The sequence below is a fragment of the Danio aesculapii genome, chromosome 19 (genome assembly GCF_903798145.1).
Source record: "Danio aesculapii chromosome 19, fDanAes4.1, whole genome shotgun sequence".
Lineage (NCBI taxonomy): Eukaryota > Metazoa > Chordata > Actinopteri > Cypriniformes > Danionidae > Danio > Danio aesculapii.
Window position 1 is genome coordinate 36926945 of NC_079453.1, and position 16234 is coordinate 36943178.

General features: G+C 37.9%; 1 protein-coding gene across 1 annotated transcript in view; it reads right to left on the reverse strand.

The window, feature by feature from the left end:
- The window catches only part of ptp4a2b (protein tyrosine phosphatase 4A2b), a 30166-nt gene that overhangs the window by 13400 nt on the left and 532 nt on the right, over nt 1–16234 (reverse strand). The window contains exons 2-4 of the mRNA XM_056479379.1: nt 742–1014; nt 341–449; nt 164–256 (exon numbers count right to left, since the gene is read on the reverse strand). Of these exons, the coding sequence (XP_056335354.1) occupies nt 164–256; nt 341–449; nt 742–746 (207 nt within the window). The 5' untranslated portion in view covers nt 747–1014. The remainder of the gene's footprint in view (nt 1–163; nt 257–340; nt 450–741; nt 1015–16234) is intronic.

Consider the following 16234-nt stretch of genomic DNA (forward strand, 5'->3'; position numbering starts at 1 on the left):
TCCCATGGAAACCCTGGTATTTTTGCCAACATTCAAGAGAATAGCATTGCCTTCTCATCAAACAAAGCCAGCTGATCTGGCAGAAAAAGCAGTGTATCATTAAGTGTCATGTTGACTTTCCTTCTCTCACTCTAAACACTGTTGTTCAGTTAGATTTACTCACAAAGACTTGGATGCCCTCCTTCTGCACTAGTGCAGTGTCATAGGTGGCTTCACATACTCTGACCAGTGTGTTCACTTCAAACTTCTTCAGCTCCTGAGGAGGAATGAAGAATGAAATGTGAGACAGATTATATCTAGGTTTCGCCTTTCATGATAAGCTCTGAGAAGCCTCTCTTACCTCAGTAAACTTGTTGAGAGTGGAGTTGGTGGGGTTGTGTGTGATGAGGAATCTCATGCAGTCATAGGAAATCTCAACAGCGGCAGGGCGGTTCATGTTGGCAAGACGTCTTTAAAACAATTACAATGAAGTACTTATAATTCCTGTTCCTTTTTTCTTTTCAAAAATCTTTGGCTCAGATCTCAGCAGTATGAAAAAATAAATACACAACAAAAAATGTGTTTAAAAAAATGATGGGTGGACACTGGAATACTAGAAGTACAAACAAAACATAAAAAAGGGTGATCTAGTCCACAATGTTTAAAAAAAAAGTAGAACAAAACGGATGAGAAACTGGAAAGGAAAACTAAAGAAAATGGGAGACTATCCTTCAGTCATCCAATTGAGACAATTGAGATTACCCCATTCAGGAGAAGAGTTTCTGATTGGCTACAGGGAGAAAAATCTGTAGGAAGGAAAGAGACGGATGCTCGAGGACTACACGGGATCTCAAAGGGGTATAGAAGAGACAGACGGGCCCAGTATGCTGGCTGTCAGGGAGGCTTCTGGGTGGCGTAGTCCCACGGGCAGCTATCGATTCACTTGTCCGCAAAGGTGAGGTGCTGAGCCTGGCAGAACTCTCTGCAGACGGTCACAAACGCCATATATGTGTGATCCGAATCAACACGGAAACACTAGAGAGAGGGAACAAGAAGGTACAGTGAGTGCAGAACAGGACAAATCAACTAAACAGTCATTTTGACATCCTTTCAAATCTTATGAACATCTAAAAAGTACTCTTGCTCTGCTCTAACTGATGATTCATTCTGGCTGCTGCGTAAGCCAATGACTCGTCCCATTGAGAAAAGCAATTGGAAGCAGGGGTGTATGATAACAGCATGTCTAGGACATCAAGACACCTACTTTCTGATGTGGCACAGAGCACAATGTCCTGTGTCATGCAAATGCCACGTTTGCCTCTTAAATGAAGCGACTCTCTAATCAAAAGCAGTGCCCAGGGGAGGTAAAAAACTAAGCGTTGAAGTCAAAAGAGAAAGGCTGACATGGAAAAAAAGGCACAAAGAGACAATACAAGTAAGGCTTGTTGCTGAATTTCTGAAAACTGAAAAGTAGCGAAGGATTAAAGTGAGGCTATGCTTCAAACAGCATCGACTGTTTCACAGTCCCACGCTTCTCTCGTAGACTTGCCAACCCCATCCACACTAAAAAGACACCCTTCAAAGTAACCAAGTCATCTTGGCTCCCTGTTCTGTAACAGATTGAATAACCGCATTAAGAAAAAAAAAAAAAAAAGGACACACAATGAGAGTCTTCAGGATGCCAGACTTGGACATGTTGAGACAGACACCATTTCAAAAAAAGGAACATCAGAAGACTTGGACTGTCAACAAGTTGCAATTCTCAGAAGGAAAGAGGCAGTCTCGGATGCTAGATCCAACAGATGAGGCTAAATAGACGGCAACAAAAAGAGAAGAGAGTGGCCTCTTCATAAGAGAAAAAGCAGCAAGACTAGGAATGTGATTATCTTATCAAAAGAGGAGCAGGGCTAAAAGCTTGCTCCACACTAAAACGTTACAAGTGCTTTTTTTTAAACAGTCTCCAGGGGCTACATGGTAAACCAATGGCTTACAGGAGAGAACCGAACTGAACAAGGAAGCACATCCACACAAAAGCACAGGACGGGCAGCTACAATTTTAAGGCCTCCTTTCCACCTGATATTAAAAGGTCACGAAACACCAAAACAAACTGAGATGTTGACAGTCATATACTTGTCCCACGTTGCTAAAAACATTATATTAGAATATTATAATACATATATTTAGCTTACAGGTGAAAATTGGTTGTTTTTGGTTGTTTAGAGCAAATTCATACTACCGGTTTAAAAAGAAATTGAAGCAACATCAGAGCGATGAGATCATGGAGTAAATTCCAGCATGGAGATTGGCTGTCTGTACTGGCCGGTAAGTGACGTCATCGAATTTCAGCACATCTGTACATTGTTTCATGAGAATGAGTCGATTCGAACCAATCAGCGCACTATTATGAACGAGATTCAGCTTCGAAAACTCCTTTTACCCGTTACAGTGTTCAGAGAGACGTCACGTTGTGTTGCCAACCGTAATTCAAACAAGTAGAAGAAAAATTGTTCAGAGACATGGGTCGTCAGTGTTGCGTTTATAAATGTGCGCAACAAAGGTTTTGTTTCCATTTCCCTACGATGAGAGCACAGCTAGCGTGTGGACCCACATGTGTGGATTACAGTGGTCTGGTAACACATGACAAAAATATGTTTGAAATAACATTTTTTACCCGAGAGCTCTTCGGATCTGGCAATAAGGGAAATCAGATTTGCCGCTCATCTTCTTTTAAAAAAAGATGTGGTTCCAGTTTGTGTTGATTGTCCCGTCTCTACGGTTTTGGCAAGTGTGTGATCAATGTTGTTTGTTCATGGTTATTTAGATGGCAAAGTTAGTTAGCATCGTCAGTGGAACTCTTTCAGTTTTTAAAGACATACCGTAGGGTGCTTTCACACCTGTGGTTCAGTTCATTTGGTCCAGACCAAGGGCAACAAATGATACATTGTAGCATTTTCCTGCAGTTTTGGGTCCTTTTCACACCACATGGATTGCTTCGGTCCTAACCAGTTGAAAAGAACCCAACTGCAGTCATGTGACAAAATCCACATTACTCATTGGCCAGATGTTACTCACTGTATTTCCTAAACTGCTTTTCTAGTGGTCAGAATTAACATGCAGGAAAATACCAATGGAACTCCCGCAAGTAACTGGCTGATTGTATCCCTGGTCATAGTATACTATATAGTTTGTAAATATCACTTTAAACAAACTATACATTTCGAGAATGAAGTGCGGCTGGAAAACAATGTTTTAATGTATTGCAATCGGTGAAGGTGTTTGGAGGAGACGTGAATTAATTTAGCTAAACTGTGACATGGTCATCTTCCAGAAATACTGCCAAGATCCATCAGGTAACGTTTTTCCCTCTGTATCTCTCTGTTTAAAACTGTTGGTAAAGCGCTGTCAACAAGTATTTTTCCTCCGTATCGGACTATGGCAGCTGGATTAGTCCAAAAGGTGCAGCAATTTTTGCAGTTGGGTCTGTTTTAGTGTGGATCATGTTCTCTCCACAAATGAACCACTCCAGGGTTTGTTTGAAAGCGTACCGAGACCACCTCTTCAAGTAGGTCTTGGTAAGCTTTTTTGGTCCGCTTTTGGTGTGCACTCAAGTGCGATTGCTACATTCACACCTGCCCAAACGAACCACACCAAGAGGGAAAACTCTAGTACAGTTCAACCGAACTAAATTACGCAAGTGTGAAAGCACCCTTAGTTAAAATGATTTAGTTACTAACAATAATACCACTACAATATTATGGACTGAAAATCCTCTACTTCCACACAGCTCTCAGATCCGCTGTAAATGCTGCTCTCCGAATCACTGTCTATCTCCCCTGAATCTGTGTTGCCGCTGTTAAAATCAGTGTGTGCACGTAATGAAACTCCATTTTTATGCAAACCCTTCCCTCGTTCGACACTCCACACTACCACCTAAACAAAGCTGGACTCACCCACTTTCCTGACTTTTTTCAAACTAGAGCTGTAAAAACACCCTGTTGAGACAGGTGGGGTTTCATGGCCCTTCAAGGTGGGAATTTGTCTATTTGGTTGCAAGCAGACAACACTAAATAAAACTGTCATCAACTTTTATCCACTTCTAGGAGGTAGTCAATAACGCAATAAATCTCATTATTTCATGGCATAAATGCTGATGCGGTTGAATGATTTAAAACAGCCAACTGACCTAACATGGTGCTCTTTCTCATGAAAGGATCCATAAAGGATTGAGTACTGACTCTAAAGTTTTAGTGGAAGACAATAAATAAAATAAATTGTTGCCAAACATATGCTTATTTTATTTTGGATTGTTTTACTTCATTTTAGAAAATTACTAACCCTTGTTTTAGTGTTGATTCATAGGTGGGTGGATTTGTTATCAGGGATGCCTTTATGTTTACACTACAAATACAGCTAGGTCGCATGCATTTCTCACCACCACCACAAAATGCATGCAAATGCCAAGAATAAATAAATATTGCCAGTAAAAAAAAAAACAAAAAAAAACACACTTTATAAGAAGCAGTCTGAGATACAGCTGTGTGAAATGGTGTTCCTATCATAGCCCTACTTCCTTCTGCTCTGCTTCTACCAGGAACTCATGCAAATCACACAACCGCATTTGCAAGCCGCTCCTGTAATTGCTACTACCAGAACAGATGGGGAAGAAATGAGTGCAAATTAACATAGTGAAACGAAAAAAGGCAGGTTGGAAAAAAGGCAAGTTTTAGTTAAAGAGCACTAGAGAAGCTTTCTGCCTTTAAGAATACCTAGTCGGCCCTCTGCACTAACACAATGCTCACAATCTTTTCACGAGACACATCTAGTATTTAGAGGTCACACATATAAACTAGGCAGAACTGGAACAGTCCGGTAAGACTTTCATTCGGTTTCTTTTTAACACCAGAGGCAAGATAGTGTGAAGCCTCTGCAGTGTCACACTTTCACCATGCTCAGTTCCCCTGCTGCTTATACAAACACTCACACACATCAGCTGCCCTCTGCACGAACAAACTACTGGGAAAAAAAGGAAGAATTCTCAGAAATGACAGTTTCATGTTGCCCACTGTTTTGTGAAATACTGCTGCTTGTTATCTAGAGGAGAGGTCACTGGGTACAGAGCTCTGTCTGTCTTTCTCTCCGTTTGCTTTCTTCCATCCTTTCTCCATCGGAGCTCTCTTTCCCTCGATGCTACGCAGCTGGGAAAGTTTGAAAGGCCATATGGCTGCTCTTAATCTAGGAGTACAGTGTACATAGTGATAATGAGGATGCTATCTGGGAACACAGCAGCCCAAACAGGTGATAGAAAAGTGGGACGGACAGTTTTACGTAGCATGACTGAGCAAATCTCATACTGTAAGAGCAGAGCCGTGAGTCTTAACATTTTGTCAGGAAGTTAACACCACTATTAGGAGGAATTGATCAGTTGTGGGAAACTCTGACTTATGTTGTTACTTAAACAAAAGCATGATAGGGTCTATAATGTAAATATGTACATAACCTAGTGGCTTTCAAAAATGGGGCAAGGGATCACAAAAACATTTAAACACATCATATAAGAACATGCTAAACCTGCAAACATTATTGGGATACTCCTTGGCAAGTAAAACGGATTACAGGGCTTTTGAATAGCTAATATGCCAACAGCAAAGCACTGATCCTCCTCAGATCCCTTTGATTTGAGTAACAAATCCAGCTGGGACAAGGAGGCTGTCTTCATCATCCATGATAAATCCAGGCAGAAACCTGCTCTAAACATTAGCCAAAATGTCAATGTATGAATGCACATTTTACAGCCAATGTCAGGACACGCAGAACTAGGTCAAAATTAAAGCATCTAACTGACCGTATTTATCTTAATTAGCAACAAATGTCATTTAACCAAAAAAAAACAAAAGTGAAAACATAGTAAGACCTTCATAACACTGCATCTGACCCAAAGTTTGACCTGTATCAGGGTCAGATGCAAGGCCTTCCTCTCTCCTTCAGAGCTCTTAGGAAATGACTCTGAGATCACGGGCCTTGGGCTGAGGGACAGAGAGAACGATCCAGAAAAAACCCAAAGATAAGGGCTGTGCTATGCTCTGCTCAAACGTCTGCCTATAATCCCACTAGTTCTGCATTACAAAGTTAGAGCAAGGCTTGCAGCCTTCAAGCATGTCAAATAAGTCAACATTACTTTATATATTTTTCAACAAGTCAGAAATAAAAATCCTGAAACATTTTAAAGTACTATAGTACTCTAAATGACATATTGAAATAAGAGTTGCACGACATTGGAAAAAACTCATATTTTGATATTTTGTTTTGCTGCAATATGTATTGCGATATGAATATAATTTCACCAAATGTTTGAATAGCTCTATTTGGAAAGATTTGATTAAATTAGATTGACTGGGATGATCAGTCGGTCTATTTCTTTGCGATGCATCTGCATCCATTATAATAAATTACAAGCAAAAATAAATGAATTTACAAGAACGGATTTACAAGTACAAGAAAAAAGTCCCTCAGGTGACAGTGAGAGATTCCTTGGAGATTTGCCTCTTCAGTCTACTACTAAAGTGAACAGCACCATCATCTGTAATAGGAACACAAGAGTAAGTGTTGCCATTTTTTAACCACAAAAGTGCAAAAGCATCACTTGCTGTCTCACTGTGACTAGAACTTCCGAAGATACACACTTCCTACTGAATTTGATCTGATTAGTATGCAGAAGACCACGAGCAGTGATGGAGCAAAATGTGAGGATACACCTGCTCAAAACAATTTGCCTGACTTGTGGCATGACCGTTCTGCACTGCGTTGGTGGAAGCCACGTGTTGAGAAAGTGCAGCGGCAACTCAATACACACAAACGAGCAAATGACTGATTGCTTCATCTAGATAAGAGATAAGTTCAAATCCCTCCTCTAGAACAGTACAGAAATGATTCGAGGCCATTAAGCAAATACCACAAGCAGTAAACTTTACACCAGCTTCAAAAAGGTTGATATGCACCAATGCAGGTTTCCACAGGCCATACCACAAGCAATCCTATATTAATGGCTGCCAAAACGCTTTAATTAAAATGGTATGGAATGTATGAGAAAAAGCAAGTTGGATCAAGTTAGACCATCAAAAAAAAATCACAGACCTGTGAAAGAGATATACATTCCTTTAGTGACTATCGCAATTAGCAACAACTGCTTCTGAAGTAAAATGCCTGAATATAAACTGCTGCCGAGATTCACAGCTTTGTTTGTTGCATTCCAGGTCATTTCAGATAAAAAGGTGGGTATGTTGACACTCTCATGAGATCAGAAAAAGAGGTTTGGCTGGGCAGGTGTAGCTGTATCGCTGACACTGTAATAAAGAGATTTACATGGCTTAACAAGTAGTAAATGGAATGTTGATAATGGAGGCAATACATTTTAGTCAAAATGATTTTGCCCTTGGCATAAATAACATTGCTATTGTTCAAGGCACTTGGAAATGTACCAACCAGTGATGCGTTTCCGAAAACCATCGTGAGCAAACTAAAGTCGCAAGTTCCATCGTTACAAACATAGTTTGTTGATTTGGCGGTTCCCAAATCCATCGCTCCAACGAACATTCGCAAACTTGTATGTTTCCAACTACACCACTAGAGCTGTAGTTAGAAGCATTGTTCCTGGTTGTGTTCTATTAGTAGTTTTCCCCTCTATGCCCTATTCCTTTAGAATGTTTTAACATTTAAACTTTGAATGATTAAAAAAAAAACATTAAAGTCATATCTCTTAGGTGTAATTTGCGTTTAGTATTTTACAGTTCAGTTTTAGCGATCTTCATATTGACAATTGCACTCCCTTCGCAGTGCACTTTGAAAACATTTATGCCATTCTGAACGCAGCCGTGGCTCATGACAAAGGCTATAAGTGACCTATAATTTAAAAGCTGAATTTACATTACATCTCCAAGGCTTGTGAAAACAAAAATATATAACATACGTTAATGCTTTTAATTTATAGTAGGTTATTTATTAAGAAATCTATCTGTACTGTAGACCTCAAATTCTGCACTCATTTGTCATTGAAATAACACCATAGGTAGTTGAAATACCCGTGTAAAAGGCCTGCTACCACAGCTGGAAAAAATCCTAGAGAAAACACTGACAATGGTTGTAGTGAACAAAAACAAAACAAAAAAACACCCTTGATTCATTTTAAGCAAATATATAAACTTGGCAGATAACAAAAAAAAGACTCTAAATGGAAATGTATTTAATGTAATGTACTTTTAATGTATCGACTGGATGGATGGAAGCAGAAACAATTAAAGTTGATGGGCTGGGGTCGAAGCACAACACACAAAAAACAATTAATAATATGTTAATTAAATATGATATATTTTATGTACCATAAAATGACTGAATTGTTCACAATAATACATAAAAAAGTTAAACAAATTGAAGCCGTCATTAAAGCTATATAACTGAGCTCTACATGCGTTCAGAGATCTGGGTTGAAAGATTACTCGTTTCCTCTAAACAATAAACAGCCCCTCAGGTAAATATCTAACTGGATTTTACACCTAATGCCATCAGAGTGTGATTCAGTCATGTTAGACAGGAAATCCGAACACGTAGACTAAAGGATGAACTTCGCTCCTTCAGCATGCCAGAGTGGAGGCACTCAGGAGTGTGAATTCTGGGCGTTAATAAACATTAAAGAGGTCACTGCTGCCATTCTCAGAAAAGCAGAGGAAATATGAGTTCTTCTTGAGACAGGATAACACAGTGTTACAACAAATGTCCCATCTCTGTGGGTGTTTTAAGTTGCTGAGAAACAAGTTAAGAGTAGCCCTATTGACCTAATTAACATGTCTTAACCACACCATGCAGAAAGCAACAAAAGACAAAGGACATGAAGTAACCAATGGACCATAGAGTTCATCAACTTCAAGTAGGGTTGGGTATCGTTTGGGGTTATTTTGATACCGGTGCTAAATTGATACTTTTAAAAACGGTACCGGTGCCAAAACGGTGCCTGAACAGATACTTTTTAGCCACAAATTTATTTGACAAAAAAATACATATATATATTTTAATCATTATAATTGAACAAAATAAATATATTTATAATACGTTCAAAGTAAACATCAATTTATAGTTTATATATTTGAATTGCATTAATATTTATTTTGATCATTTGTTTGTTAGGATGGATGCAAGATTTGCATTATGCTATTAACATTACATTAGCTTACTACTAACCTGTGGAAAAGCTGTCATCAAAATCAGGGAACACCTTTTTTCTGGGTTTGGGGCTTGTGACTACTTTTACATGGACATCAGTGATCTAATGATTTGCCTTAATCTAAATAAGACAATAATATGATTCGGGTGTTTACACGAGTTGCTTTTTGAATGTTACATTCATGATTCTCAGTTACACGTTATAGCACATAGATCCATTAACGTCATTGCGTCACCTGCCTACAAATGTTTCCTCTGCAGTTTGTGTCTGTGGTCCTTTAAGATAATCAAAAATCACTGTTTACGTGGTAGACTCTTGATCAGAGTATTGTTTTAATCATATTAAAATCAGAGTATTGGTGTCCATGTAAACTTACTCACTGAAAGTGCCAGATGAAGTCACAAGCTGTCAAAGACAGTCCATTCCTCACCTTTAAGTTGATTCCATGAGCTCTCAAATTTCATAAGTTTGACGTGTTTTCCCCCCTTACACGCAACTTTTGTAAAGCATCTGCTGTATGTTGGTGTGTCAGAATCCTTGCTTGTAAAATATAGCCATACTTTAGAATGTTTAGTTTAAGCAAATTAGATGAATGTGATCATGCGTGTTGATAAAGAGAGTCGCTCACCGCATGCCCCGTACTGTGTGCTTTGCCTTCTATAAGCAACATGAACGAACGGCTGACATCGCTGATGATGTCTATATCCCTCAAAGCTGTTTAGAATTAAATATTTAGAGATGGTGTGACACAATGTGCACTTATGTGTGCCTTTGATGCACCCCTTGATGCTTCTTACGGGTGTCACACACCGGATGCGCCACTCAGAGCCGCGACACAGTGTGCACATGACAGTTGAAAGTATCACACACCAGACGCACACAGTCGTTATTTAAAATGAAAGTATTCAGATGGCGCTCTGTGGTGCGGCAGAAATATGAACAGTGTCCTGAGTCGTGGCATGCCGTGGCCAGCCACCGACTTGCGGCGCCAGTGTGTGTACCCTGATAGAAACCTATGTTTAGTATTATAAAATGCATGGCGCTGCACCAGTGGCACCGGGTACCAAAATTCATATGCAGATTCGGTCTGGTGCATACCGCTTACAGATACCAGTGCCATAATGGCCCCGAGTTTTGGTACCCAACCCTAACTTCAAGTAGCTATTTAGCAGTTTAAACAGCACTACCAATTCAGAATGAGGCATGCTTGATCTCATAAAATCCAGAAATAAAAATCTGTGTAAAGCTCATGTAGCGGCATATAAATACACCTGAGGTACACACTGAATGCCACACACATTCTTGAGGCCCGCCTGTCTGCATTCCTTAGCAGTATCTCAGAGGACTACTGGAGAAGAGCTTACTTTCATTTACTCACCATGTACAAAAACCTTTCATTTATACACCATTTGATAATATGACAGTGATGACATTCAACACACCCATTGTAACAAAAAGGAGACTCCCTTTACACAGAAATGTCTTTTATCATGGCTAGTCTTGACTACTGAGCAAAGCCTGATAAATGGTTCCTCTGCAGATAAAAAGTGCTTTATTTTGAATGAATTCATCTAGCTTTTTCAGACACAATACTAATCTGATCCAATTCCAACGGGTTATATGCACAGAAAGTGTTTTACGTCATTGATAAACTTCCGGTGAATGCTTTGAACTATTTAAAATTTCATATGGTTCCTATTACAGCATCAATAATAGGGCTGCACAATATAGTTTCAGCATTGATACTGCAATGTGATCATTTGCAATAGCCACATTACAGGATATGCAATGTTGAGTTTGTTGAATTTTCATGTGTTTTTGATACCTGTGATTGTATAATAATTTTAAAAGCATTCAGGCATTAGAATTTGTACCATAATTTATTTGAATCATTCAGTTAATGTACTTAAAGACTGTTAGACTCAGGACATGATAAAACAGTTTATTTCAATTGTATTATTTTCTTAATTGTATTTATAGACTGTTATGCATGAAAATACAACACATGCAAATACAGAGGTGCATTGCAAAAAGCACAGATGACATTAAAAATGTGTCGGGGGAGCCCAAAAATGTAGAAGATTGTTTATTAGATTTTATGGAGATGCACTCCCACTGCAGAATCATCCCAATCAATCCAACAATATAAATTATTTCCAAATAGAAATATTAAGTCATCTGGTAAAATTGTATTCATATCGCAATATATATCACAATGCTAGATTTTTCCAATATCATGCAGCCCTAATTGATAATATAATTTTTTATTAAAATATAATCGGTTAAATAGACTTCAGCATTAATTTAGCTGTTCAAGCGAGGCAGTTTAAATGCAAGCAGACGAGTTTCCATATTTTAAAGACACAGCATGGAAAAATGGAATTTAACTTAGTGCTTATTGTCTGGTCTGATACCCACTTTATATTTTGTACATCAGGCAGTGAAGATCATTGATTTTTAATGAAACCTGATCTTAAACGCAGCAATTTTGTACCGGCATGATAGTTCAACAGAATTGCTTGAGCTGGCTTACTGAATTAATTGATTAATAATTAAAAGTCCCTGTGCATTAGTCCATGCATTAGAATGCCAAACGGTTTGCATTCTTTAGCGATACTAAAATCAGTCACACATAAGGGTGCTGGGTCTATGATGAATTGAAGTTTCCTGCACTTTTTGCTCAACAAAAATTAAGAGATTCAAATGTTTTTGCACTGATAATATACATCTAACCAGCAAGCCTTTTTTGTTTTTAAAAGAGATCTAATAAACATCTAAACACAGTCTTCTTGGCTAAATCAAGGCTAAATTTGGTCTGTCAGTGAAAATCTAAGAATATGCCAAAACTAGACTAGCTGTCAAATAAAAAGAAACGAATGACTACACATATAAAGTCTGTCTAATCTGTCTATATGACGATTAGTCTAGTTTTAAGCTATTCTAAGATGTCTATTAGATTTTCACTTTAACAAGGTTAAACTTGGGCTGTCTACATTTAGATGTCTATTAGACATCTATTAAACACAACATTGTTGACTGGGTACTTTATTCAGGTAAGTTGTAAGTAAAACTAAACTCCCCATTTCAGTCAAATGCTTGACAATGTCTAATTGGAAATAATGCTTTTAAGTGCTTGGCTCCATGAGACATACATGAATATAACCTATGGACTTTTTTTTTTTTTTACCATGTCTATGTAACTGCTTCAGCCCAGCTCTATCACTAATGATACTACAGAGTGCAAATATGAGCAAAAAATGCTTTACCTTGACCAAAAAAATAATACTAACTATAATCCTTAGAAATCCTAGTATTATGGAAAAATCATGAGTTTACAAAGCATGTGGTATAAAAACGTGAATGAAGAAGACAGTGTGCTGGGAAGAGAGAAATCAGCTGCCAAAACCCAGGGGCTCAGTGCACTGCTAATCTCACTCTACAGACAAGGCAATAAGGTAGAGCCAGAAGCCATCATCATTCTTGTGTTGTGCTTTGCCATAGCCACAATGCTCCACAAAAACAAGAATCATTTTAAGAGAGAATGAATTCAATAACGTAGGCTATACTTTCCATGCACCTGCTCTATTTATCTTGCTAGTCAGATGTCCAAAAGACAGAAGTGATGCTTTGGGCAAAACAAAAGAATTACAAGCCCAAATGCACTTTGCAAATTGCCTGTATTCAAATTCAAGATGCACTGAAATGACTATTTTAGGTATAATTCACTACACTAGCACCATTTAAGTGCTTCTGAATAGTTTTGTAATTTGATTTGATGCTTAAACCTTGCTCATTAAAATGAACACTAACATTTTTATATCCTTTAGATCCAAATATTTCTTTAAAAGCTAGCCATGCAAAACTTTTCTTTAAAGAAAAAGCATCAGCTTGTGCAATTTAAGTCATCAACAATGGCTGATGAAATTGATGTGTAAAATAAACCTAACAACCCCACCACCGAGCTCCATTTTATTGAGTTGTAGAAATGCTGAGAAGAGACAACTAGTATCTCTGTGGAAACTCCGCTAAAGAGGGTGGGGACTATTGTAAATGCTGCCACAAACCTGCCCACTTCCTGTCAAGCTGCCGCTTAGAGCACTGTGACTGTAAAGCTCACAGAATGACTCAAACGACGAAGCAGACAGTTCATGTTATTCAACACAGACATCTTGAGGATTGATTGCCTTCTCAAAGGCCACATCATGCAGCTTGAATGGAAGCCATGCAGAGGCAGCAGATGTCTGTCGGGTCAGGATGAGACTGTGGTGAGCAGCACGCTCATTCATCAAGGGCTAGCAGTGCTCATGCTGGGCTTGCATGCCTGCTCAAAGGGTACAACAACTCCTTCAATATTTAAGCAGAAAGCTGAAAAGACATGGGAGGAATGGGAGTCATGCTGTTGCCAGTTGTGTAGATGGTTTTTAAGAGAGCCTGCTGTGAAGCACAACTCGATCCATGTTGGTTAACAAGCTGTGAACTACTGCTACTGGTGACATTTAACATGCTGCTCAGTGAGAGTGGCTACTGACAGCTCTGTTCATCCAAAATGCCAAACAAGACATAACTATTGTCCAAACAGGACAAAAACAAAAAGGAGACGTTTTGTAAGGTTTTTAGGTTATCATGAGACAGTCTTTGCAAAAAAAAAGTTTTAGAAGACTTGACGAAAGTAGTTTTGGCAGGTCTGGAGAAATACAGTACCATGCTGATGGTGTAATGAAGGTCTGCCTAAATGACATTTTTTACTTAACCCACAAAAAGCATTGGGGTCGGTTTAATCTCAAAGTGTGACATACAATTTCTAAAAACTTTTTTAAAAAAAATTAAATAAAAAAAAAAGGTAATAAAAGTGATTTAAGTCACTCAAAATACATTTTTGAGTTTCATTTTGGAATTTGTGTATAATCTTTCTACATGTCTAAAATTTTTTATTATTGCATTTTTTGGTTATAAAAGTGTCAAAAAAAAAATATATATATATATATATAAATAATAATAATGATATATAAGGGTTGTCATGATGCTGGAATTCGATACCAATCGGTACTGAAATTTTAAAAACGTCCATTACCTGCGAACATTTGACCGCTGATTTGCCATTGTGTTTACGTGCTCAACAGAAATAACTGTGATTTGCCGTGAAGGTACTTGGTTTCCCAAGCTCACCACTGTTTACTGCGTCTGACCACAGATACAAGGACACTGGAGCATTTTAATGCCACGTTTTATCAGCGGATCGCTCGTATGTCAGCTTATAGAGAAACCAGCTGATTGACGTGACTTCAAAAAAGCTCCAGTGTCCCTGTATCTGTGGTTTCACTCAATAAACAGTGGTGAGTTTAGAGATCCGATAACCTTCATGGCCAATCAAAAATCTGTATATGATTCACACTTAGTGTTTTATTGGAAAAAACAATCTATAAAATATATATATATATATATATATATATATATATATATATATATATATATATATATATATATATATATATATATATATATATATAAAATAAATAAACCCATAATTGTTTTAAAGAAAAAATTAAGTTACTGTATTTTCACCATGCTGATACTGCTTTAACCTCTTTTTAATTCCCTAAAACTGAAGAGGAAAAAAAAAAACTTAAATAAAATTAACTCAATTTTAATTGCCATTTTAATATATATTTTTATGCATCTCTTCTGAGTCAAAACATTTACCATCTCCACCAATGTGTGTAAATCAGTGACATTCACTCAGTTTCTAAAACGGAATCAATGCCTGCCTTATCCAGCAGGTTCTCATGACATTTAGTGATGGCTTTTGTGTACCACAGGTTGACACTACAGTTAAATCTGTGTAAATACTGATAAACCACTAATGTATGCATTATGCACTATTACGGATCTGCTATTTTATTAACAACAAATAAATTTAACAAATTAAACAAATAAATAGATAATATATAGTTTGATGTATTTAAGTATTTTGTATTGTTTAATTAAGTTATTTGGCTCATATTTTAAATCATATCACTGTAGCACTGTAACAAGATTGATAGTGAGAGAAATATTTTATCATATATAAAGGTTGTAAGTAAGCTACCTCTCCAATAAACATGCCCACGCAAAAGGTATTCATTTTATAATTCAATGTAGATAAGAGAAGGTCAAAGTAATAAAAAAGCAACCTCGTCACAATTTCAAGACTTCAAACGCATAAGCTACCCTCTAGAACAGCACAAAACCCTGTCATGTCAGGAGAATATCTTACTTTTTATTACGCACACACCTCAAGTTCTGAAACATGCCCTGACTTGATCCCACTTCGCAATGTTACAATATCCATCCGATTTCGGCAGGGATACCTGATTGTCTCATCTCAAAGACAACAATAGGCACGAGAAGCACACCAAGACCTGTTTCCTTTTATGAATCGGACAGGACCAGGATGAGAACAGGTGAAGCGTGAAGACAGGTGACTCATCAAGTACTACCCACGACACCTGAACACAACACCTTGGATCATGTCGTGACATTAATAATCAACCTGTTATAAATCATACCTCCCCCATACGTCATTTTACCTGTTAGGCAAGCATGGAATTTAAATATTATCGGCTTACCTGCTAGTTTACTACGCAGTTTAGATCTTATGCTGGGTCATCAGCTTACAGTTTAACCATGTGTTGGTAACGGGAATAATCAAAGACGCGAGGTCGACCTTCTTCTCAGGGTTACCATATGTTAGATTCACGGTTAAAATGAAGCAAATACGATCACATGAACAAAATCAACCACACGCACGTGAACTGGCAAGGCTTATTTAGCAAATTATGTGGAACACTAAACGACTGACTCTAAATCTACCGTATTTTGCATAACCATTAAGCCACTAAAATCAAGAATATTCTGGGGTGTCGATAAAGTGTTATCTGACTGAACTGACAGTAACATTAGCACGCTGGCTAACAATTCAATCTCACACCCTCAGACACCGGTAATATGATGTAAAATGGCGAAGTGGCAATAATGTTTTGCGTTCAAACACACAACTTAACTTC